We start from the raw sequence: 26770 nt of genomic DNA on the forward strand, positions 1-26770 counted from the left end.
CGCACAATTGCACTCATCTCACATGCTAGTAAAGTAAGGCTCGAAATTCTCCAAGCCAGGCTTCAACAATACGTGAACTGTGAGCTTCCAAATGTTCAAGCCAGATTGAGAAAAGGCAGAGGAACCAGAGATCAAATTGCCAACATCCGCTGGATCATGGAAAAAGCAAGAGAGTTCCAGAAAAACATCTATTTCTGCTTTATTGACTATGCCAAAGCCTTTGACTGTGTGGATCACAATAAACTGTAGAAAATTCTGAAAGAGATGGGAATACTAGACCACCTCACCTGCCTCCTGAGAAATCTGTATGCGGGTCAAGGAGCAACAGTTAGAACTGGACATGGAACAACAGACTGGTTCCAAATAGGAAAAGGAGTATGTCAAGGCTGTATATTGTCACCCTGCTTATTTAACTTATATGCAGAGTACATAATGAGAAACGCTGGACTGGAAGAAGCACAAGCTGGAATCAAGATTGCCGGGAGAAATATCAATAACCTCAGATATGCAGATGACACCACCCTCATGGCAGAAAGCAAAGAGGAACTAAAGAGCCTGTTGATGAAAGTGAAAGAGGAGAATGAAAACATTGGCTTAAAACTCAACATTCAGAAAACAAAGATCATGGCATCTGGTCCTATCCCTTCATAGCAAATAGATGGGGAAACAATTGAAACGGTGAGAGACTTTATTTTCTTGGGCTCCAAAATCACTGCAGATGGTGACTGCAGCCATGAAACTAAAAGACGCTTCCTCATTGGAAGAAAAGCTATGACGAACCTAGACAGCATATTAAAAAGGAGAGACATTACTTTGCTGACAAAGGTCCGTCTAGTCAAACTATGGTTTTTCCAGTAGTCATATATAGATGTGAGAGTTGGACTATAAAGAAAGCTGAGCACTAAAGAATTGATGCTTTTGAACTGTGGAAGTGAAGTTAAGTTGCTCAGTCGTGTCCGACTCTTTGCAACCCTATGGATTGTAGCCCACCAGGCTCCTCCGTCCGTGGGATTCTCCAGGCAAGAATCCTGGAGTGGGTTGCCATTTCCATTTCCAGGGGATCTTCCCGACCCAGGGATCAAACCCAGGTCTCCCGCGTTGGAGGCAGACACTTTAACCTCTGAGCCACCAAGGAAGCCCTTGAGCTGTGGTGTTGGAGAAGACTCTTGAGAGTCCCTTGGACTGCAAGGAGATCCAACCAGTCCATCCTAAAGGAGATAAGTCCTGAATATTCATTGGAAGGACTGATGCTAAAGCTGAAACTCCAATACTTTGCCACCTGATGCGAAGAGCTGACTCATTTGAAAAGACTCTGATGCTGGGAAAGATTGAGGGCAGGAGAAGGGGCTGACAGAGGATTAATTGGTTGAATGACATCACCAACGCAATGGACATGCGTCTGGGTGAACTCCGGAAGGTGGTGATGGACAGAGAGGCCTGATGTACTGCTGTCAACGGGGTTGCAAAGAGTCAAACACAACTGAGCGACTGAACTGAACTGAGTATGACTTAATCGATAAGGAAGTTTGTACCGTTATTAAATGGTTTAAATTATTTTTCTTCATGATTGTTCATAGTCTGATAGATTTGGTGAATATGAAGAATATGCCGCTGGAAAGAAAAAGGGTTGGATGTCGGTGAGCTGACAAATGGGGTTAACAAAAAAGGGAAAGACTGTCAGAGAATAAATGAACACCAGCACATTACATCCACATCCGTCACCTACAGAAGACATTGCTTGGTCATGCACTAGCCTCAGCCAGTCTTGCTGGCCTGGGTTGGCAGGGTTTGGGCAGAGTTTCCACTGCTGTTTAATCCATCAAAGGGAAGAAAATCTGCTTCACTGTCATAGTTTGTGTGTCAGCTTTTTAAAAGGAAGCCAGCAGCTTGTGAAAAAGGTGTTGTCTGAGTTTTACAGATGAAGAAGTTCTATAGGTTATGGGGCAGTTAAAATCACACAGTAAAATCATTGCTAATAAGTAATGCCGTGGAAATCAAGGTTCCGAAATCAAAGTCCAAATTCTTTCAGCAATATCTGGCTTACTGAGGTTTTATTTACTAAACACATAAAATAGCATTCCTTTTTCTTGCTAGCAGAGATCTCTTGCTCCTGCAAACTTGTGGGTTAGCTTGACATGTCCACCTTAGACCTCTTTTCTTGAAGTCTTTTTATTTCACATTACTGCTTACTGCTCCTTGACGGCAGAGACCATCTGGACTGCGGCAGTGAGCTGGGCGTACTGTAGAGGTCCTGGCCGAACAAATGCATTCTCCTGAGGGCTGGACAGACATTTAAAAGGCAAAGACAGACCAAACTGCCAAACAGTGGCTGAGTTCTCTAGGTATGTTAGGCTTCTAACAAACTCTGTGAATACAGAAAAGAAAAAGTCATTTCAGAGATTGTTGATGTACTCTATCACCTATTAATGTGATAGCAGTATATTCTGTCATACTAATGAGAAAGGTTCTGTTTCATTTTAAAGAGCAGAACAGAAAAGGAAGTAGGGAGACTATTTTAATAATCAATATTTTTCTTTAGTTTTTGGTTGTGCTGGGTCTCTTTCTCTAGCTGTGACGAGCGGGGTCCGCTCTTCCTTGCAGTGCGCGGGCTGCTCACTGCTGGGGCTGCCCTTGGTGCCCAGTGCAGGCTGTCGGTGCCCCACGAGCTCTGTTAGCTGCAGCACACATGCTCAGCGGTTGGAGCTCCCAGGCTCCGGAGCACAGGCGTGGCGGTTGTGGTGCACGGGCTCCGTTGCTCCATGGTATGGGGAATCTCCCTGGACCAGGGATCAAACCCGTGGCCCCTGCATTGGCAGGGGGATTCTTATCCACTCTCCCACTGGAGAAGTCCTAGGAAGAATTTTTGAACATATAAGGGTATTTGAGAAACCATGTTGAAAAACAGACTGCTTTCTCCAAAGCACAGGAGATAGTGAGCGTTATGTGGAACACTGGGCCAGGAGGCAGGAAATGTAGGTCTGTGCCATGCCTTGTACTGTGACCTTAAGCTTCCATTCCCAAGAAGGAGAAGCCTGGTTCTGATGTTCTGTAAATCTCGAAGGCTAATGTCTACCTTCCTTTTCCACTCTCTTAGGTTTTCAGCATGGATTACCATGTACTTGTCACACATCCTGTATGTTATTAGAAATTCATGTGAGCATTTTGCACAACCCAACCCAAAGGGGTTTCATTAATATTATATTTTTAGTATAAGAACTCTATAGTATATTATTTACTTAAAAAGTACATGAAGATTTTGAAACTATGCGTTTTTATAAAACCCCGATTTAGCTAGCTTTAGTGATAAATATGCTCTGAAGTGAAACTGATTACTGCATAAGACTGTGCCCTTTAAGGAACTTAAAGACTTATATCTTAAATTATTTTAAAATGAAAGCTTCAAAAGCCTGAATCTATTTTTAACATGTGTATTATAATCTTAAATTGTTTGCTTTAATGCAGTATTTTAAAAGTATTAACATAAGAACTTGGAAACATAGATTGTATGAACTCATGTAGAAACAGAATTATGAACATAAGATTTAAAATATTTAATGTATAAAGTTACTTTAGAAACTGAGTCTTATCCCTTAAGGATTTTGGCCGCTGTTTGTATACTGCTATGAGAAAGTACTATGAGAAAAAGCTTGGCAGCTGGAGAACAGAATGTTATCCCTTTTTAGAATGGTGTTACAGCAGACACAGAGAGCTCCACATTTGTCAGGACAAAGGTTGTTAGGATCCCATTTTAGGTTACAGTTGAGACAGTTAAATACACCAACCTTATTTTTTCAATCTTGAAATTATTCATATAAATATTTCTTCTATTAAATGGAGAATTATGTTGGGAGAAACAAGAAGAAAAGAGAAAGCGTTCTTCCTTGGTTTGATTTTCAGTGAATCCGTAAGTGGGTTTTATGACCTTTGGTGCCTGGCAACTGAGTGTTGTGGTTGTTGAGTCGCTCAGTTGTGTTCAGTGTTTTGCAGCTCCACGGATTGCAGCACACCAGGCTTCCCTGTCCTTCACTACCTCTGGGAGTTTGCTCCAATTCATGTCCATGATGATGGACATGAGTCGATGATGTCATCCAACATCTGTTGCCCCCTTTTCCTCTTACCCTCAATCTTTCCCAGCATCAGGGTCTTTTCCAATGAGTCTGCTCTTTGCATCAGGTGGGCAAAGTATTGGAACTTCAGCTTCGGCATCAGTCCTTCCAGTGAATATTCAGGGTTGATTTCCTTTAAGATTGGCTGGTTTGATCTCCTTGCAGTCCAAGGGACTCTCAGGAGTCTTCTCCAGCACCACAGTTCAAAAGCATGAGTTCTCTGGCACTCAGTTTCTTTATGGTCCAACTCTCACATCAGTACACGACTACTGGAAAAACCATAGCTTTGACTATAGGGCACTTTGTTGGCAAAGTAATGTCTCTGCTTTTTAATATACTGTCTAAGTTCATCATAACTTTTCTTCCAAGGAGCAAGCATCTTTTAATTTCATGGCTGCAGTCTGCCCACAGTGATTTTGGAGCCCAAGAAAATAAAAGTCAGCCACTGTTTCCATTGTTTCTCCATCTGTTTGCCATGAAGTGATGGGACCAGATGTCATGATCTTAGGTTTTTGAATGTTGAGTTTTAAGCCAGCTTTTTCACTCTCCTCTTTAACCTTCATCAGGAGGCTCTTCAATTCCTCTTCACTTTCTGCCATTAAGGTGGTATCATCTGCATATCTGAGGTTATTGGTATTTTCCCCAGCGATCTTGATTCCAGCTTGTGCTTCATCCAGCCTGACATTTCACGTGATGTACTCTGCATATAAGTTAAATAAGCAGGGTGACAGGATAAGCCTTGATTTACTCCTTTCCCGATTTGGAACCAGTCTGTTGTTTCATGTCTGACTCTTTGCTTCTTGACCTACGTACAGATTTCTCAGGAGGCAAATAGTGTGGTCTGGTATTCCAGTCTCTTTAAGAATTTTCCAGTTTGTTGTGATCCACACAGTCAAAGGCTTTAGTGTAGTCTATGAAGCAGAAGTAGATGTTCTTTGGAATTCCCTTGCGTTTTCTATGATCCAGCAAATGTTGGCAATTTGATCTCTGGTTCCTCTGGCTTTTCTAAATCCAGCTTGTACATCTGGAAATTCTCATTTCATGTACTATTGAAGCCTAGCTTGAAGGATTTTGAGCATTACTTTGATATCATGTGAAGTGATTGCAATTGTGTGATAGTTTGAACATTCTTTGGCATTGCCCTTCTTTGGGATTGGGATGAAAACTGACCTTTTCCAGTCCTGTGGCCACTGCTGAGGTTTCCAAATTTGCTGGCATATTGAGTGCAGCACTTTAACAGCATCATCTTTTAATATTTGAAATAGCCCAGCTGGAATTCCATCACCCCCACTGCCTTTGTTCATAGTAAGGCCCACTTGACTTCACACTCCAGGATGTCTGCTTCTAGGTGACTGGTCGCACCATGGTGGTTATCTGGGCCATTGAGACCTTTTTTGTACAGTTCTGTGTATTCTTGCCACCTCTTCTTAATCTCTTCTGCTTCTTCTGGGGCCATACTGTCTCTGTTTTTTGACTGTGCCCATCTTTGCGTGAAGTGTCCCCTTCATATGTACAGTGTCCAGGACCAGGCTCCCTGGGTGTGGAACCCTGGGCATCCACAGAGAGCCACCACAGCTGAGGAAGTATTTTAGAGCCTCTATCATTTTTATCATTTATCTCACTATCATTTTTATCATTTATCTCACTGTCATTTTATCATTTATCACTGTCACTTCTAAGGCCCGCCTTTTCTCACATTTTAACATTTCTAAAATAGGAGTATGTCTTACTAATAGTGACTTTTTAGCATTATGTCATGATAAGTTGGAAGCTTTCATGGGATTTTAGAATAATTGAAATACATTTGTGTACCCTGCTTGATGATTTCTAACTCCAGTATGTTTTGTAGGCATTTAGATAATACTGGGACTTGAAGTTTACATAGTTGATGTGTCCTCTCAGTGGTAAAGTATGAGAAAGTAAAAAATTTAAAGATTTTTATTTGAAAGTTTCCTGAGCAACAAGTTCTCACGAATAAATGGCTAAAAAATTAAAAAAAAAAAAAAGAAGTCCTGTTTTTAAGGAAGGAAGAAAAAGAAAGCCTGTGCAAACCTGTAGTTTGGAATTGTTTCATGGAATATTTGAAAATGACGCCTGAGCTTGTCTGGTGCGTGAGTGATCGGGGAGTGATTCTCTGGCAGGAGTTGAACGTCATATGGGCAGTGGGGTACAGATAGGAGGAGCTTGGGTGTCAAAGGAAGTTGGGTGCCAAACTGACGGTGAAAAAATTTCCATAGCGTTTTTAAACCTTACTTTTCTCATAAAATTATAGCACCACTTAACACTTAATTTAAAAATAAGCTGGCATGAGAAATGAATATCTTTATCACTGGTACCACTGTTTGCTGTACAGTATTAAATTCTTCTTTGGAAAATGTCATTTAATCCAACATTCATTGGTTTGGGGTGTCTCCTGTGTGCAAGGAAGAGAAGTATGAAAACTGCGGTAGCTTACATGCACCTGCAGTGTACCCGTCCAGGAGAGAGACAGTCAAACCCGCCCAGTGATTCTAATACCTGTCGCACGTAAGAAGGAGCAAGCTGACGTGGATGCCACAATTTGTGTTCATGTAAGAAGGGGAGAGCTGCTCATTTACATTTTTGAAAAGAAATGTTGCATGGTCTCGTAATTTGATATTATATTGCTATTTTCTATTTTTTACTATTAAAATGAAAAACACCCACCGTTATAACTATATAAAAGTGTCTTTAGCTTTTGTTTTTTCATAAGGTGCTTCATGGGCACTTGCTGGAATAATTTTCCCACAGCCTCCTCCACACTATCCTGCCCTTTTAGCCTAGTTAATTGCTGTTCACCTTTTAAATTTCAGTTCAGGGTCACCTCCTCAGGAGAGCTTTCACGAATTCCCCACATTATCCTCGCTGGAGCTCTAGTACTGTGCTCACAGTTTGCGATTGTGAATCTATGTTTTTGACTCCTGTTTTTCTCCCGTTAGATTCCATGAGGGTAGGGCCCACCTGTAATTTTTTCTCACTATTTCATTTCCCAAGACCTAAAACAGTTCCTGAGAATTTTTGCACCAAATAAATATTTAATTTGATAGTTTTCATTACATGGTATCATTTGTGTATGGAAGTAAATTGGGATTTTGAGACCAGGTAGTTTGAAGAGTTCGCTGACAAAAAAAAAAAAAAAGCACAATATGAGAATTAAGAGTTGTTTTATTTGAGGGCAAAATAAAGACCATAGCCTGGGAGATAGCACTTCATATACCTCTGAGAAACTGCTTCAAAGAGATGGGAGGAAGGCCAGTATATATGTGATTTTGGTGAAGGGGGAGTACATGAATCAAACACAGGTTTTTGTGAAGAAGGTATCTTCTGGTCATGTGAAGGTGTCTGCTGGTGTAGTGAGGGTGTCCACTGGCCATGTGAAGGTGTCCGCTGGTCTAGTGAGTGTGTCCGCTGGCCATGTGAGGGTGTCCACTGGTCATGTGAAGGCGTCTGCTGGTCTAGTGAGGGTGTCCACTGGTCATGTGAAGGTGTCTGCTGGTCTAGTGAGGGTGTCTGCTGGTCATGTGAAGGTGTCTGCTGGTCTAGTGAGGGTGTCTGCTGGTCTAGTGATGACGATGTCTGCTGGTAATGTGAAGATGTCCTCTGGCCTAGTGAAGGTGTTCGCTAGTCTAGTGAGGGTGTCCGCTGGTCGAGGGAAGGTGTCTGCTGGTCTAGTGAGGGTGTCTGCTGGCCATGTGAGGGTGTCCGCTGGCCTAGTGAGGGTGTCTGCTGGTCATGTGAAGGTGTCTGTTGGTCTAGTGGGGGTGTCTGCTGGCCATGTGAGGGTGTCCGCTGGCCTAGTGAGGGTGTCTGCTGGTCATGTGAAGGTGTCTGTTGGTCTAGTGAGGGTGTCTGCTGGTCTAGTCTGGGTGTCTCCTAGTCTAGTGAGGGTGTCTGCTGGTCATGTGGAGCAGTCGTCATCATGGAGAATTTGAGTGCTCTTCTAGAGACGAGGAGATACAAGAATTGAGCTCATGGCTCCTGAAAACACCTATCTGAGGACATGTTCTGCCGGCCTTTCCCAGGGCACAGAGCTCCTCCTTTCTGCTCTCCACCATGGACTCCTTTCCAGGGGTGTTGAAGTCAGCAGCCACAGCAGCACGATTTAATTCTTGTAGAGGTCGATGGCAGGTGCCAGTTTGGAGGTGACAAGAGTTTCTATGCTCAAACACTTACTGAACACCTACTTTACGTAGAAATGCTGCATTTGGTACTAAACAAGTTCCAAGGAAATTTAAGAAGGAGCTGACAATCGAGGAGCCAAATTGTGCCAACTAGGATAACAACTGCTTAAAAAATTTCATAAGGTTAGCTTAGATTTCACTTTATTCTCCCTCCAGTGTTTCTTTTCATATCATCTCACTATAAAGTGAAGATACGTGTGTGTGTGTGTGTCTGTGTATTGGGAGGGAAGATAACTGAGACATGTTAAAAAGAGAAGATTAAACTCTTGGAAATGTTTATTCATTGGGAAAATAAGAGCATGTTTGATGTTCTTGAACAATATGTCTGCAGAATACAGAAAGAGAACAGAAGAGCCATATGGTATGGTGAAACAGAAGAGCCATAATAATAAACTCTAGTGAATGTAGAGATCATGGATTCATCTACTGCAGAGCTCACTCTTAATCCAGAACTGAACTTCTGGAGGTAAATTGGCATATGCCATAGTCTTTAACAAGGGGATGCGATTTACATTTCTTTCTGTTTGCTACATTCCATACTGTCTTCTCTTCCATAGTTTAAAAAGTTTTGAAAAACTCTTTTATCTAAATACTTCAAACTTACAAATTCATCTACGTTTCGCATTTTCCTGTAGAAAAAGGATAGACTATTAGCTCATATTTATCAGTTTTTATTAATTATTTGATACATTAAGAATCATCTTTCTTCTCCTTCCAGCTCACTGTTCATGCATAATAAATATATAAATGTATTTATTTCTCCAGTTGCTTTCAAATTGGTCACACACATTTTTTAAATTAAAATTTTCTTAACTTTTTTACAACCCTATTTTCAGGTCTTACTTCCAGATGGCTTTTGTCTGTTTGCCCAGATCAAATTAACTCACAAAAGATGATTGGCTCGTCACTTGGAAGCAGACCGGCCAGGGCACGGGGCTGCCTTCCTGACAGCGGGTCGGACTGTGTGAATCTTGCAGTCCTGTGTTTTTTCCCCCACTCTAAAAGCAGTTCATATAAAAAGCTTCAGATAATCTTGGATAAATGTAGAGCTTCTGTAGGTGTAAACTGTGAAAAGAAAAATGGTAATTTGACTTTTGTGATATCCTTATATACAGAGTTACTTATATAATTGTATAATCACATATGGATTTAAGGAATTTTTCAATTGTTCTATACATAATGAGGGCAATAATACATTGTTATGTGATATGATGAGCAGTGTCCATTTTTATGAAGAATCAATTTATTTCAACAAGGATTTTTTTAATTGGCATGCAGTTGATTTACCAAGTTCTGTTAGTTTGAAGTGTACAGAACAATGATTTAGTTATTCATACATATATATCCAAGAAAAAAAGGCAAAATGGCTGTCTGAGGAGGCCTTACAAATAGCTGAGAAAAGAAGAGATGCTAAAGGCAAAGGGAAAAAGGAAAGATATACACATTTGAAGGAAGAGTTCCAAAGAAGAGCAAGGAGAGAAAAGAAAGTCTTCCTCAGCGATCAATGCAAAGAAATAGAGGAAAACAACAGAATAGGAAAAACTAGAGATCTCTTCAAGAAAATTAGAGATACCAAGGGAACATTTCATGAAAATGTGGGCACAATAAAGGGCAAAAAATGGTATGGACCTAACAGAAGCAGAAGATATTAAGAAGAGGTGGCAACAATATACAGAAGAACTATACAAAAAAAGATCTTCATGACCCAGATAACCACAATGGTGTGATCACTCACCTAGAGCCAGACATCCTGGAATGTGAAGTCAAGTGGGCCTTAGGAAGTATCACTATGAACAAAACTAGTGGAGGTGATGGAATTCCAGTTGAGATGTTTCAAACCCTAAAAGATGATGCTGTGAAAGTGCTGCACTCAATATGCCAGCAAATTTGAAAAACTCAGCAGTGGCCACAGGACTGGGAAAGGTCAGTTTTCATTCTAATCCCAAAGAAAGGCAATGCCAAAGAATGCTCAAACTACCGCACAACTGCACTCATCTCACACGTTAGCAAAGTAATGCTCAAAATTCTCCAAACCAGGCTTCAACAGTATATGGACTGTGAACTTCCAGATGTTCAAGCTGGTTTTAGAAAAGGCAGAGGAGCCAGAGATCTAATCACCAACATCCGTTGGATCACTGAAAAAGCAAGAGAGTTCCAGAAAAACATCTATTGCTGCTTTATTGACTATATCAAGGCCTTTGACTGTGTGGATCACAACAAACTGTGGAAAATTCTGAAAGAGATGGGAATACCAGACCACCTGACCTGCCTCTTGAGAAATCTATATGCAGGTCAGGAAGCAACAGTTAGAACTGGACATGGAACAACAGACTGGTTCCAAATAGGAAAAGGAGTACGTCAAGACTGTATATTGTCACTCTGCTTATTCAACTTATATGCAGAGTACATCATGAGAAACGCTGGACTGGAAGAAACACAAGCTGGAATCAAGATTGCCGGGAGAAATATCAATAACCTCAGATATGCAGATGACACCACCCTTATGGCAGAAAGTGAAGAGGAACTAAAAGGCCTCTTGATGAAAGTGAAAGAGGAGAGTGAAAAAGTTTGCTTAAAGCTCAACATTCAGAAAACTAAGATTGTGATATCTGGTGCCATCACTTCATGGCAAATAGATGGGGAAACAGTGGAAACAGTGTCAGGCTTTATTTTGGGGAGCTCCAAAATCACTGCAGATGGTGACTGCAGCCATGAAATTAAAAGATGCTTGCTCCTTGGAAGAAAAGTTATGACCAACCTAGACAACATATTAAAAAGCAGAGACATTACTTTGCTGACAAAGGTCTGTCTAGTCAAAGCTACGATTTTTCCAGTGGTCATGTATGGATGTGAAAGTTAGACTATAAAGAAAGTGAAGTGAATTTGAAAGTGAAGTCGCTCAGTTGTGTCTGACTCTTTGCGACCCCATGGACTGTAGCCCACCAGGCTCCTCAGTCCATGGAATTTTCCAGGCAAGAGTACTGGAGTGGGTTGCCGTTTCCTTCTCCAGGGGATCTTCCTAACCCAGGGATCAAACCTGGGTCTCCCGCTCTGCAGGCAGACATGCTTTATCGTCTGAGCCACGAGGGAAGCCCAAATATTTCTTTGAGCCCCTTTTTTGGGGGAGGGGAGGCAAGATCCTGGAGTGGGTTGCCATTCTCTTCTCCAGGAGATCTTCCTGATGCAGAGATTAGAATCCAGGTCTCCCACATTGTAGGCAGACGCTTTACCGTCTGAGCTACCCAGTAAGTCAATAATGAAAGAAAGTCAATAAAGAAAGCTGAGTGCCAAAGAATTGATGCTTTTGAACTGTGGTGTTGGAGAAGACTCTTGAGAGTCCCTTGGACTGCAAGGAGATCCAACCAGTCCATTGTAAAGGGATCAGTTCTGGGTGTTCATTAGAAGGACTGATAGTGAAGCTGAAGCTCCAATACTTTGGCCACCTGATGCGAAGAACTGATTGATTGGAAAAGACCCTGATGCTGGGGAAGACTGAAGGCGGGAGGAGAAGGGGACGACAGAGGATGAGTCGGTTGGATGGCATCACTAACACAATGGACGTGGGTTTGAGTAAGCCCTGGGATTTGGTGATGGACAGGGAGGCCTGGTGTGCTGCAGTCCATGGGGTTGCAAAGAGTGACTGAACTGAACTGAACGTATATATCTGGGCTTCCCCGGTGGCTTAGCAGTAAAGAATCTGCCTACAGTGCAGGAGCCTCAGGAGACATGGGTTCGATTCCTGGGTTGGAGGAAATGGCAACCCACTCCAGGATTCTTGCCTGGAGAATCCATGGACAGAGGAGCCTGGCAGGCTACAGTCCATGTGGTCTCAAAGAGTCAGACAGGACTGAAGTGACTTAGCACGCATGCACACATATATCTATTTTTATCAAATACTTTTCCTTTGTAGGTTATTATAAAATAGTATAATTACCTGTGCTAAACAGTAGGTCCTTGTTGGCTATCTGTTTTATACGTAGTAGGGTGTATATGTTAATCCCAACCTCCTTATTTCTCTCTTCTCTACCTTTCTCCTTTGGTAACCGTAAGTTTGATATCTGTCTGTGGCTTTCTTCACGTGGTAGGCTAATCTCTAGGTCTATCCAGGTGGCTGCAAATGGCATTGTTTCATTCTTCTCTGTGAGTAATACTGCATTGTATATATGGACCACATCTTTATCGAATCATCTTTTGATGCACGTTTAGGCTGCGTCCACGTCTTGGCTATTGCAAATAGTGCTGCTGTGAAAGCTGGGGTGCATGTATCTTTTCAAATTAGACTTTTGTCCAGATACATGCCTAGGAGTGGGACTGCAGGGTCAGAACATATGGTAACTCTGTTTTTGGTTTTTAAAGGGTCCTCCGTATGTTTTTTATGGTTGCTCTTCAATTGCAGGGCAGGAGGGTTCCTTTTCTCCACACTCTCTCCAGCATTTATCATTTGTGCACTTTCTGATAGGGCCCATTCTGACTCGTGTGAGGTGAAATCTCATTGTAGTTTTGATTTGCATTCTCTAATAATTTAGCAATGTTGAGCGTCTTTTCTTGTACCTTTTGGAGAAATGTCTGTTTAGATGTTCTGCCCATTTTTTTGATTGTTTTTTGTTTTTGTATTTTTTTTGACATTGAGTTAGATGAGCTGTTTGTATATTTCCGAAATCAATCCCTTGTTGGATGCATCGTTGCAAATATTTTATCCCATTCTGTGGGTTGTCTTTTCATTTTGTCTGTGGCTTCGTTTGCTGTGCAAAAGCTTTTGCATTTAATTAGGTCCCATTTGTTTATTTTTGTTTTTATTTTCATTCCTCTCGGAGACAGAGCCAAAAAGATATTGCTGTGATTTATATCAAAGAGTGTTTTGCCTACGTTTTCCTCTAGGAATTTTTTAGTATCCAGTCTTACATTTAGGTCTTTAATCTGTCTTAAGTTCATTTTTGTGTATGGTGTTAGAGGATATTCTAATTTCATTCTTTTCCATGTAGCTGTCTGTCTTTCCCAGAACTGTTTATTGAAGACTATCTTTTCTCCATCGTAGATTCTTGCCTCCTTTGTCATAGATTAACTGACCATAGGTCTGGTCTGGTCTGTTCTGAAATAGCTCAGTCATGTCCGACTCTTTTGCGACCCCATGGACTGTAGCCCACCAGGCTCTTCCATCCATGGAATTCTCCAGGCAAGAATACTGGAGTGGGTTGCCATGCCCTTCTCTGGGAGATCTTCCCAACCCAGGGATCAAACTCAGGTCTCCTGCATTGCAGGCAGATTCTTTAATTATCTGAGCTACCATAGGTGCATGGGTTTATTTCTTTCTATCCTATTCAACAAGGATTTAATTCAGCAAATGTTTACTCTTTACCCATTTTGTGCCATATACTCTTCATGGTCCTGGGATATGTCAGTGAACAGTACAGACAAAAATCCCTGTCCTCATGGAGCTAACATTTGAATGGAAAGAAGAAAGACAGAGAACCTAGTAATAAGAAAATTATTGAACAGATGGAGGAAGGAAAAAGTGGAGCAGGTCAGGGGATGGGGGCAGCCTGGGGAAGGGGCAGAGTGCAGGCTTCAGATTGCATAGGGTGGACAGTACACCTGATTGAGAAGGTGTCATTTGAATACAGACCGGGCTCATGCTTAGCGGGGGGAATGTTTCGAAGTGTTTCCATAGCCATTAAGAAGTGAGATAAATGGAGGGAAGACTTTGGCTAACTTGTAATTCTGTCAGAAAGACAAAGGAAGTTGGCCTCTGAGCTTATTGTCTTTAATACTTTCATCTTTAAAGTGGAGCATTTTACCTTTTTTTGAGAAACAAAAAACTGCCAATCATTTTGTTATGGAAGAAACAAGCTTGATTCATAGAGTTTTTAAGTCTACAATATATTTTTATTATCTGTGGGTCACTCTGTGTTCTTATAGCAATGAAACATGGCTTCAGTCAGTGGCCTGTGATCAGACAACAAAATATAATTCTTCCTTAGGGACCAAAGATAAATTATAATAGGTCAAAGTTTAAAAGAAATGTGGGAAAATGTCTTTTAACTATAGAATCCCTGGATAACATAGCTCCTTGAGACGGAATGTCTTACTCAAATTTTCAACATGTGTTCCAGTAGTAATAGTAGCATTGATCTTTGCAAATATACCCATAACTTGAATGGAGAAGGCAGTGGCACCCCACTCTAGTACTCTTGCCTGGAGAATCCTATGGACAGAGGAGCCTGGTGGGCTGCAGTCCATGGGGTCACTAAGAGTCGGACACGACTGAGCGACTTCACTTTCACTTTCCTGCATTGAGAAGGAAATGGCAACCCACTCCAGTGTTCTTGCCTGGAGAATCCCAGGGACGGGGGAGCCTGGTGGGCTGCCGTCTATGGGGTCGCAGAGTCGGACACGACTGAAGTGACGCTGCAGCAGCAGCAGCAGCAGCCATAACTGGAAAGACTACATCAACACAATCCAATCCCAAAAGACCGTTTTTCTGCCTGAGTTATTTCTCATCGTTTGTAATTTTGTCATGAACTGTGACTTCCATTCAGGAAAACTGATGTGATGGTGCTCTCTGAACCGCAGTGACAGTTGTTTTCCCTTTGAAACCCTGGGTGCCCTGTCTCCGGGAGCAGCCCTCTCGTAGACTGCAGCACATGGCCTGACTTGGCCTTCCCCCTGAAAAGCCTCGTGGTGTTGGAGGGCCTTGGAGGAAAGTCACAGCTGTGTGTGCTTTAAGATGCTGGTGGCCACTGCAAGAGAAGAGGCTCCTGGTCCACTTACTTTTGCATACCTTGGGATCAACTTAACGTCCTAGGGTTTTTCACACCTAGACCTGATCTTCTGTGATGAAAGGACTGGCAACTATATCCAAATGTGACTTCTGTATTTTCCTTCTTCCTTCATTTTTCTTTTCCATTCAGTGTTTCCTTTTTTCCCTCCCTCTCTCCCTCCCTCCCTCTTTTCCTTGTCACCCGTCCGACAAGTATTTATTGAGAATTGACTCTGGAACGTGCACCGCTAGGAATCAGTGGCGAGCCTGAGGTTTACCTAAGCAGTTAAGGAATGGACTTTTTCTAGTTAGAAATTTAGAAGTAATATTCAAACATCTTTTGAGTTTATTTTTAAAAGAGATTTTAAGGGTTGAATAAAATACAGCTGATGATGAAACAAAGAGAAATTCTAAAAATTCCTCACGGTAATTGTAAAGAATTTACTAATAAGCAGGTTTGGGAACCAGTACCAGTCATTCTTCCCATTCCATTGTTTTAGCTTTGTGAAAGGCGAGATCCCGATGGCTTTGAGATGAGAGGGAAGGAGAGGGATGGAGTGGAGGCGGGGGAGGAGAGCGAAGCCTGAGCAGTCAGGATATGCTGCTCTGCCTGGTTTTGAGCATCCTCCCCAGGATCCCTCCAGCCCTCCTGTCCATCTTCCTTCTTCTCAGCTCAGCCTGGCTCCTGCCTGCCGGCCACCACCTTCCCCCAGCTCAGGCTTTTCCTCCCGAGCCGTGAGGTTCTCACTAGTTCTGTCATCAGTGGAAATGCAGGTCCTTGTAAAGAATCCTTTACCCGCCCCCCTCTCCCAAGGAGCAGTTTCTTTTATTTCTGCCTTTGGGTTAGCATCTGTCATGAACTGCCCTGGGCTTGGGACAGCATATTTGCGGATACCTGGTAGATATTCTGTTTGTTCATTCAAAAACCGTCAACTGCCCATTCTCTCAGGAATTGCTCTGTAGGAGAAACACCAGTTAAACAAACAAGCCTGAGAATTTGGTAGTGAATGCTCGAAAGTAAAGTGCTGTGAAGGGTGCTGTCAGGCGCAAGGCCCAGTGCCAGCGCACAGCTGAAATGCCTGAGCCAGTGCTGAGGGGCTGGCTGGGACCTGGTCCTGGTTTATCTATTTATTTATTTTTTTAATATAAATTTATTTATTTTAATTGGAGGTTAATTACTTTACAGTATTGTATTGGTTTTGCCATACATCAGCATGAATCCGCCACAGGTATACACGTGTTCCCCATCCTGCACTCCTCCCCTCCCTCCCCGTACCATCCCTCTGGGTCGTCCCAGTGCACCAGCCCCAAGCATCCAGTATCATGCATCGAACCTGGACTGGCGACTCGTTTCATAACGGTCCCGGTTTAGATCAAGGCCCTGGGACCGTGTCAGGAGGAGAGATGGACGCTCTTTTCATTGTAGCAGGAGGGAGAAAAGGAAGCGTTAAGGAGGTGCTGGTACGTTCATGGGAGTTCCTATCTGAGGTTTTGTTTTCCTTTGTGAGCAAGGAGGGGAAGCTGTCTGCTGAGGGAGATGGAAGGAGAGCTTATTTGAAGGATTGACATAAAATAGCTCCTGTAGAGAGAGAGCGAGAGGAGACACTTCAAGGGTCCCAGGGACCACTGAGGGCTTGGTTCAAGTGGTGGACCGTGGGTGATGGCAGCTTTCTCTGAATCGGTGTGCTTCTCAACCAAAGCAGTCTGCAGGCAGTTTCTGAATGCACAGCACAGGAACTGAACGGGAATTCAAGCTCCTGCTCTGCAGTTTATTGGGCGAATGAATCCCTGTTCCTCACTGATGTCCATTCCCTGCTCAATAGCGGGATGATAATTCCCACACCCACGGTTGTTAACATCTCAGCATCACAAGATCTTTATGTACATGAAAGCATTTTAAACCACAAATCATACAGATGACAGTTATGATCTTGCATATATTATAAATTTGAATCAGGATTTGTCAATGCTGGATAGACACAAAAATCAACCCCCCTCCAAACCAAAAAAGACCAGTTTCCAAATTAAAGACATGTTAAAATCCAGTATAAGTTCTCGATATAGTTATAACAAGAGTAAATGTTCTATAACATTATATACAATATTATATTGTTGTTATTGTTGTTCATTTGCTTAGTCGTGTCAGACTCTGTGACCCCACGGACTGCAGCCTGCCAGACTTCCTTGTCATTCACCATCTCCTGGAGTTTGCTCATGTCCTTTGAGTTGGAGATGCCATCCAACCATCTTATCCTCTGTAATCCCCTTCTCCTCTTACCTTCAGTCTTTCCCAATAAATGAATACTCAGTAGCATTATTGAAGAGGAAAAAAATTGAAAATAATCTCTTGAGTGCCACAAACTAGCAAGAGGTTAATTTTCCAGAAATACGAAAACACAAGGTTTTAGGGCCAACTAAAAACACTTTTAAAAAGTGTAAATATATTCTTATAGTTATTTCAATATATTGAATGTTTTTTTATTAGGCTCAGTTTCTTTTTAGAAGAATGATTTTTAAAAGGCATTCAAAAAATATTATTCTTTCATGCCGTATTTGGTATTTTTAAAAGTCCAACAAAATAGTACTGCTGTTGAGAAAACGTGTGTGCAGTAAGCACCCTACTGCCCTGGACCTTTTCTGTTGGTATAGGCTGACCGAATGGCATATGTGGTGAAGCCGAAAATAGAAAACACACACAAGCTTCTCATTTCTCTTTCCTATAGAAATATCTTTAATAAGCAAGTTGATATAGACTCTCTTCATTTTAGCTGCTGGGCATAATCCTCTGGGAATCCGACTCTGCTTGTCTTTCAACATGCTTAATAGTCTGAACGTTTAACATTTTTAAAGGGTAGTTGTTCATCACAAGTTCTGGATTATCTTTTCACATACCGTGTTCATGCTTCCATTTATATCCCCTGATTAATCCAAATTACTGACCGAAACTGCCTTGCGATAGACCCAAACTGTAAGCAGCACTGCAGGCCCAAAGAAGTAGCTGTGTGCCAGGATCACATTTGACAATACAATATGTCTTTGCTGCTAGACATACATATATTTACAGTAATTTACTAGGGAATATAGTCTGATATTGAATATGATCCTATATCAAGTTGGAGGGCCATGCTGCGTTTTCATTGAGGAGCCACTGTACGCCAAACTGTCTTTCCCATTACTAGTAGTTACTTAGCCTAGCTATTTTCTTCAGGCACTTAGTAAAGTTGAATATTCTTTGTGTGGGGACAACTGTGTAGTCCCAGGACATCGACTGCTCTCCTGGAGACTTCTCATGAAGAAAATAGGAGAGAAAAAAGGAAGAGAGTATATATTGAAAATGCAAAATGTGCTTTTTTTCAGAATCAGTAAACAAGCATTGGAAGAGGGGGGAAAGTGGGTGGTTAAGAGTGAGCTCGTGTGTTATGCGTAGGTGCCTGTGTTAGAACTTAGCTGAAGGGCAGAGGGGCTGTCCTCAGCCCGGAGCGTGGGGAGCCGGGCAGAAAGCCTCCCTGCATCAGCGCGCTCCTGGGATCCCCTGTTCGGCCGCTCTCTCCACACTGTGCCTTCCCCGATCCACACCACGGCCGGTGGTTGGATGTTCCCACAGCAGGAAGGTCAGCCCTCCGTCACAGGTGCTGCTGAGCGCCGTGCCTCATACCTCACTGCCTTTACCTTGCTGCTTTGTACCATGCGTGCGAGCAAGTGTGAGGAGCGGGGTGGGTGCCGGCAGGGCTGCAGGAGCACGGGCTTCCTCGCCCCCCACCCCGCCGGGCAGCAGCATCCTGTGTGCCCGGGGCCGCCAGTCCCTGCAGGGCCCCCGTTTTCCTACATGTAGTCACGGAAGTTGGGAGAGCGTTAGAAACCTTTAAAAAAGATTTTTCTCAACTATGATCTTCAGTAAATTTGGCACAGTCTGTAATTTCTATGTAATTCATGCTTAGAATAGCCTGTATTTCATCTTTAAACACATTTTGGTTTCACCAGAATATTTTTTACCACTTATCAAAGACTCAACAAGAGTATAGGTTTCTTAATTTTGTGATGGTAACAACTGACATAAATTCTGTTAACTATGGTGATAACTACATCAAATGTCTATAGCATAATTATCTTGAGTATTGTATTACCTGAGGAAATAGTTTTAATTTTTAGTTGTACAGTGCCACCTAGTGGATCTGTGGTATAAGAACACCTTCGTATTTTCTCCAGATTTCCAGGTTTGGTAACTAGTTTATAGGTATAGCTATAGGCAGCTTACGGGCTTCTCTGGTGGCTCAGCTGGTAAAGAATCTGCCTGCAACGTGGGAGACCTGGAGTCGATCTCTGGGTTGGGCAGATCCCCTGGAGGAGGGCATGGCAACCCACTCCAGTATTCTCGCCTGGAGAATTCCATAGACTGTATATGTATAGTGCACGGGGTTGCAAGGAGTCAGACACAACTGAGTGACTTTCACTTTTTCATAGGCAGCTTAAAGGTATAGGCAGCTATAATAGCTACCTTCTGGTATTTATCACTTTGCTAAAACAAAGAGTCTGTATGGAAAGACTTGTGTATTCAGACTTTGGTTATAGAGATGCCAAAACAAAAGTACCTAGGCCATAAACTTTATCAGAATTCTTCATGTCGGATCTTTCTCGGTTGTGCTTCATTTCTGAGCATTTATTTTTGTTGTTGTTGTTTTGGGTTACAGTCTGTGACTACGTTAACGTTGCTTTTATTAATGATGATTTCCCAAGTACTCTTTCTGCTCCTACATTGCTCTTTTATCGCATGTTACGTCTTTCATGCCTTTCCATCCCATTGGACTGTATACCCCACCACGGCGCACAACACAGCCAGCACTGAATGTACAGATGGTAAAGAGAACGGCAGGAACGCTTGGGATCCGATGATATATGAATATAGGAAAACTTCAACAGTTGTATCAGCAGTGCCAAGGAGTTGTTGATTGGCACATTTTGTTGTCTACTCCGTTTACATGGAATAGTATTCAAAACCTTTGACGATGAACCTCATTTCTCCATGAATTATATTCTTTCTTGTGGTCCAAATGGACTGTGGTGTTACATATGCATACAAAGGAGATACCTTTTATTCTACTAAAGGATCTTAGTCAAAATTAGTACCAATAAAGTATTTGGCATAACCCTGGTAGATCAAAACTACAAACTAGGGGTTCAGATACTAATCTCCTCTGTCTATCCCCAGCATCACCATCAGTTTCGTGTTATATAAACTCAGGCCACACAGGACCAGAGCCAAATGAGGGTTTTAGAGTGAGGCTCTCCATCCCTTCACTTTTTTCCATTTAAGAAAAAGAACAGCAAAGAAAGAGCAGGCAGGAATATACTAGAGGGCAAAAGAGTGAAAAACACACTTATAAACAAAATTGCAAAACCTGAAAATATTTCTGAGGTAAGTGTAATATAATGTCCTTATTAAGAAGAAGAAAAAAGAAACCTAGGACTTTTGGGAAAGTAATGTGATTTTTTTAAAAGCTGTATACACTAAAGTTGAACTGAGACTACATGTGAGATTAGCTGTTTATGAGCTCATGCATGCTACTGTGGAGCAGATAAGCAGACATCTGGAGAAAGCAAGGAAAGCCTCTGATGGCTTTCAGCACAGCCTGAGAGACAGGAAGCGGGACGGTGTGATGTGGAAACCCTTGTGCCGGTGCCCAGAAAGAAAGTGTAAACAGTCTAAAAGCTTTTAACATTCTTTTCTGTCACCTCAGTTGTCTGCAGTCCGTCCCTTACCTATCCATCATTCAGTTTCCAAAAGAGCGAAAATTGGAAAAAAATGCACGCGAGTTTCACAGCCTCGATACAGTCATTACTCAGTTCCAGTTTGTGACGGGACATTCATTTTCAGTTCTGCAAGTTTGAATCTGCCCAGACTGGAATGCTTAGATGGTAGCTGCCGACAATTTCACAGGAATTTTTGGTTGGGCTTGCCTTTGAGTAAATCACATCAGGAAAAATAAGGTTAATTTCCATTACCTCTGCTTTGTCTAGCAAATAATTGCATCAGATTTTGTTCCTAAAGTGTCTCAGCGAGTTGATGATAGACTCTGAACTCTTTGAAGATGATAAAGGGATGAGAGAAGTACACGTGGCTGGAGTTTCTGTACGTTGCAGGCTTTAACCCTGGTGTAACTCTTGAAAGCAGCTCCTCATCTCTGAGGTGGAAGCCGTAGACCTCAGCAGCACCCAGAGAATGACTGATGATTGGGTTTTTGACCGAGAAAAATGCTACCTTATCATTACATTTTTGTTGTCTTTCGTATCTGATTCTGATTCTGCATTCATTGGCCTAAACCCGTGTCTTTTTCTTTTAATTGGAGTATAGCTGCTTTACAATGTTGTGTTAGTTTCTGCTGTACAGAAACTATTATTTCTAGTTGAAGACAACACACATCCATCACTTTATGCCTTTCAAACAAACAGTGTATATGAGAAAGTGTTGTATGGGTCTGTGTTTGAATGCATATATAGTAGTCTTTCCTTGAGTGTATGCAAGGACGTCCCTGGTGGTCAGATAGTAAAGAATCCTGCAACACAGGAGACGTGGATTTGATCCCTGGGTTGGGAATATCCTCTTGAGGAGGGCGTGGCGACCCACTCCAGTATTCTTGCCTGGAGAATCCCCATGGACAGAGGAGCCTGGAAGACTACAGACTGTGGGGTTGCACAGAGTCGGAAATGAGTGACTAAGCATAGCACATGTGTGTGCAAATCAAACTCATAGAACAATTTTAAAATCTAGTGTGCCTCTCGACTGTTTTAACCGTCAGATGGTATCAAAATCTCCTGAAAGGCAGATTCCTTGTCTTCTAAATCATTTTTACAATAACATTTCATAATAACAAATCAGCTGATTTAAATATTTATATGAATAAATGCCTTTAGAAACTCAAGCCTGTCTCAAACTTATCAAACTCTAACCCTCCTATTAAATATACACACTCTCTGGCGCTGAGTGGTTTTAAGAGAGGAAAGGTTGTTCTGTACAGATATGACAACAGTTAGATACCTTTTATCCAATAATTTTATGCCCGGCTTAACACTCTATGTTGCACACGGCCTCCTAATTGTATGGGGCTTCCCTGGTGGCTCAGATGGTGAAGAATCTGGCTGCAATGCAGGACACCTGGGTTCGATCCCTGGGTCAGGAAGATCTCCTGGAGAAGTATTCTTGCTGGAGGATTCCTTGGGCAGAGGAGCCTGGTGGACTGCAGTCCATGGGTTGGCAGAGTCGGACACAACTGAGAGACTCTTTCACTTTCTCTTCATTGACTCCTTCTCACAACCTGACCAGTCGGACACCAAAGCCATACCCATGCTACAGACCAGGAGAGACCAGAAACATCTCAATCCATCTCCTGGCTTCCTTGAAGCAAGAGGTGGGAGAGGACAGTGCCTAGTAATTCTAAATGTATTTATTATCCTTTCCCTGTTTCTTTTATGTATCATACTATCTGTTTTTTTCCTGTTCTGGGGTCTCAAAACTCATTCAAAATTCAATCCATCTCCTGGCTTCCTTGAAGCAAGAGGTGGGAGAGGACAGTGCCTAGTAATTCTAAATGTATTTTTTATCCTTTCCCTGATTCTTTTATGTATCATACTATCTGTTTTTTTCCTGTTCTGAGGTCTCAAAACTCATTTCTGAAACCTCAGCAGATTAGCTTCCACATTGGACATCTGGTCAGGGACAGACTGTAGATCTCTCCTCTCTCTTTTCTTCCCTAAGAAAATGGCAGAAAATGGCCTTATGACCCCACCTCATCGCCACCTTCCTCCTGCTCTTCAAGTCTCCATTAAGCAGCAGTCTGCTTTATTTACATCTGTTTCTTTAGAGAAAAACTTAGTTGATGTGCCAAACCCTGTATTGTCAAGCTTTCCTAGAAATGTTATCTTTAAGGAGATTTATAAAAACAAGAAGAATCTTTGTGGTTTTGTTCTGAAAGCTGGAAGTGCTGAGAAATAAGGCAGTGCTGAGCTTTTTCACTTTCAGGGTGTAAAGGACGTGTAATGGGTTCTACACATGTTTATGAGGAAGAAGCTGTAGAAATATTTATTCTTTTTGTTCTGGCAAAGCATGACCCGCTACATTGAGAGTACTTCCTTCTTGAGACATTTTGTCATGGGATAAAGAAACAGAAAAGGCAGGATCAGCCTCCTTGCCTAAGTAAGTGAAAATCACTGCAGACTTCTTCTGAGAGTTGCCGTTTTGAAGAAACATTCTGTATATTGGGTGGAATTATCTAAGCAGTATGCCGATGTGCAAACTACTGATTTTAAAATCAGACCTAGCTCCCTTCTTTATTTATAGTTAATGAACAAACTTAGCAAGATATGTGATACATGGTATCCAGGACATTTTCAACATAAGCATTATTAAGCATTATTGTTGTTTAGTCGCTAAGTTGTGTTCAACTCTTAGCAGCCCCATGGACTGTAGCACTCCAGGCTGTCCTGTACTTCACTGTCTCCTGGAGTTTGCTCAGACTCATGCCCATTGAGTCAGTGATGCCATCCAACCATCTCATCTTCTGTTGCCCCCTTCTCCTCCTACCTTCAATCTTTCCCAGCATCAGGGTCTTTTCCAATGAGTTGGCTCTTTGCATCAGGTGGCCAAAATATTGGAGCTTCAGCTTCATCATCAGTTCTTCCAATGAATATTCAGGGTACCATCACTGTATTTTATTTTTCTCTGTCTGTCTTCACACACTTCTTACACATATGTGTAAATACACATATACATAAATGTACAAATATGTTTATACACTAGACATGCAAAGTAATTTTTGTGTGGGTATTGCCTTGAATTCCACACAGTCTCAAGAGAGGCGTCCTTACTCCCCTCGTGGACACTGAGTTAAGTTCCTTAATGAGTCTGGAGTTTTCACATTTCAGTGACTACAATGGTAGGACTTCAGAAGAAACCTGGAAGCCCTGTGCCCACGTGTCTCTCGCTTCTGCTTGCTTCCTGTAGACGCCTCTCTACCTGGTAAACCACGGGGAGACTGGACCAGTCAGATGCAACAGGTGCAAAGCCTACATGTGCCCGTTCATGCAGTTCATCGAGGGCGGGAGGAGGTACCAGTGCGGCTTCTGCAGCTGCGTGAATGACGGTGAGTGGTGCCCGCGGCGGGTCTGAGAGCCGGCTGCTCCCTCGGCGGTTTCCTGCCTGCGTCATCACGTCCGTGACCTCTCGGCTCAAGGGCCTGCGTCATCACGTCCGTGACCTCTCGGCTCGAGGCCGTGCCCTGGTGGGGGAGCAATGCTGGCCGCCTTGTGCACTCGCACCCTAAACACAGCCCATGGCTTCGCCCAGCCCCCACCCAGTGCAGGAGACTGACAGAGTGAGGCCTCCTCAAAAAGACCTTTAAAAGCCCCGTGCTGTGGCGTGGGATCTCGGTTCCCAGCTTTGTCTGGAGGACGGGCCCCCGGGAGCGCTCTCGCCCTGCAGCGGCTGTGGCCCCTGTTCCGCACACAGTGGGTATACTGGTGCCAGCAGGCTCCGCTGGTTCTCCGCCTTTGCTGCTCTTTCTAAGGAAGGTCCATCGCTCGTGCTTCACGAAATCTGCAGCCAAATCCTACACAACCCTGGGATCTGCATTTCAGGAACCCTGTGAGCACACGCTTCCAAGTGCTTTCGTTTTGGGGGAAGATGTCAGGAGATGGCAAAGGCCTCTCCTGGAGCATTTTTGCCACGCCTCCACCAAGTCCCAGCGTGTTCACTCAAGCCCTCAACTTTCTTCGCAAGGTGATCAGAGATCCATCCAGGACCCATCCGCAAAGAGCATCTAGGATCTTTGTTTTCTCTGGCCTCATGCCCAAAGTGTCCGTGCGAAGCCTTAAAAGGCCCTGCCGCTTCCTGGTAGAGTAAAAACACCCAAGGGAATGCCTCAGGTGTCCACTCCTAGGAAGCTGCTGTGTTCATTTGCTAATAGGGTTGTTCACGTTGTTGTTCAGTTGCTAAGTTGTGTCTGACTCTGCGATCCTATGGACTGCAGCACGCCAGGCTTCCCTGTCCTTCACTGTCTCCTTGAGTTTGCTCAGACTTATGTCCACTGAGTCAGTGATGCCATCCAACCATCTCATCCTCTGTCACCCCCTTCTATTGCCTTCAGTCTTTCCCAGCATGAGGGTCTTTTCCAGTGAGTCTCTTTTTCACATTAGGTAGCCACAGTATTAGAGCTTAAGCATCAGTCCTTCCAATGAATACTCAGGGTTGATTTCCTTTAGGACTGACTGGTTTCATCTGCTTGCTTTCCAAGGGATTCTCAGGAGTCTTCTTCAACACCACAGTTCAAAAGCATAAATTCTTTGGCACTCAGCTTTCTTTATGGTCCAACTCTCACATCCATACATAACTACTGGAAAAACCGTAGCTTTGGCTATATGGACCTTTGTCAGCAAAAATACTAGATTCCAATATTTGTTCCTGCAAGAAAGCCAGACCCCCTTAGAGGTACACTGGTAGCTGCATTCTTCATTTAGGTTTAGAGAAGGCAAGGCTTGTTAGAACCTTGCTGGCATTGTCAAATGGCTTCGCTCTGTTTTCCTTCAAAACGTCAGGGATCCTCTCTCAGTCGGAAGAACTTGAGGCCAAAAACGCAGGAAGACAGGTGTCACATGGCCGCATGTAATTTATGGGGGGACTTGAATCTGGTTTATAAAACATGGCAGGTAATAGTAAATGCTAACAAATGTAAAGCTAATTGATTTTAAGGGGAATTTTTTTTTCGACAGTTACATGTAGATGTGTGAATAAAAATAAATTCTAGAAAGTGTGTAGAAAGTACCACTCATACATCCTGGAACAGCTGGTGTAGTATTATCCATCTCATCTATTCTTGCCTGGAAAATTCCATGGATAGAGGAACCTGACAGGCTGCAGTCGGGTTTCAGATGAGTTGGACACGACTAAGTAACTGAGCGTGCTAAACATAACAGGAGAGCAGTTTAAGGCCGTCATAGCCTTCTTAGCTCAGCTGAGACTATCAGCTTCCCACTGCCACAATCTTTTCAGAACACTGAATATTCCAAGTTCAGAGATCCCTATGTACAAGTGAATCTTATAAAACTTGTTTAAAAAGAAATGGCCACAATATAGTAAGAAAATAGAAAAAAAAAAAAGCAAGCCTTAGTGACTATTTTCCTAGGTCCAAACTAAGAAAACAGTACTCTTACAACCCATGTACTAGTGATAGTGAAAGTCACTCAGTCGTGTCTGACTCTTTGTGACCTCATGGACTATACAGTCCATGGAGTTCTCCAGGCCAGAATACTGGAGTGGGTAGCCTTTCCCTTCTCCAAGGGATCTTCCCAACCCAGGGATCGAACCCAGGTCTCCCACATTGCAGTCGGATTCCTTACCAGCTGAGCCACCAGGGAAGCCCAACCCCTGTGCTAAATTCATAACTAAAAATAAACAATACTGAGTTATTGGTTTTAAAACAAGTCATTAGTTACACGGTTTTACAAAGGAAAATGTTGTTCTTTATGAAATGCTTAAAACCAGAGCACAGCTAGTTATTCTAAGCACCCCTGTTGTCAGTCGCTTAATAGTCAGCCCCGTTCTTCTCAAGGCAGTAGAGTTTGCACAGAGATACCAGGCCTTATTTGTCCAAGAGTTCAGTGTGTGAGTCATAAGTGTTCCTGTCCTATTGGATGACTTCCAGGCCTTTGCCAGAACTAAC

At 42.7% G+C, this 26770-nt stretch overlaps 1 protein-coding gene across 2 annotated transcripts in view; it reads left to right on the forward strand.

Annotated features, from left to right (window-relative positions):
• The window catches only part of SEC24D (SEC24 homolog D, COPII coat complex component), a 116273-nt gene that overhangs the window by 46326 nt on the left and 43177 nt on the right, over window positions 1-26770 (forward strand). For both annotated transcript variants that reach the window (XM_069593393.1, XM_069593394.1), the window contains exon 9: window positions 24058-24196. In XM_069593393.1, the coding sequence (XP_069449494.1) occupies window positions 24058-24196 (139 nt within the window). The remainder of the gene's footprint in view (window positions 1-24057; window positions 24197-26770) is intronic.

Source organism: Ovis canadensis, chromosome 6 (genome assembly GCF_042477335.2).
Source record: "Ovis canadensis isolate MfBH-ARS-UI-01 breed Bighorn chromosome 6, ARS-UI_OviCan_v2, whole genome shotgun sequence".
NCBI lineage: Eukaryota > Metazoa > Chordata > Mammalia > Artiodactyla > Bovidae > Ovis > Ovis canadensis.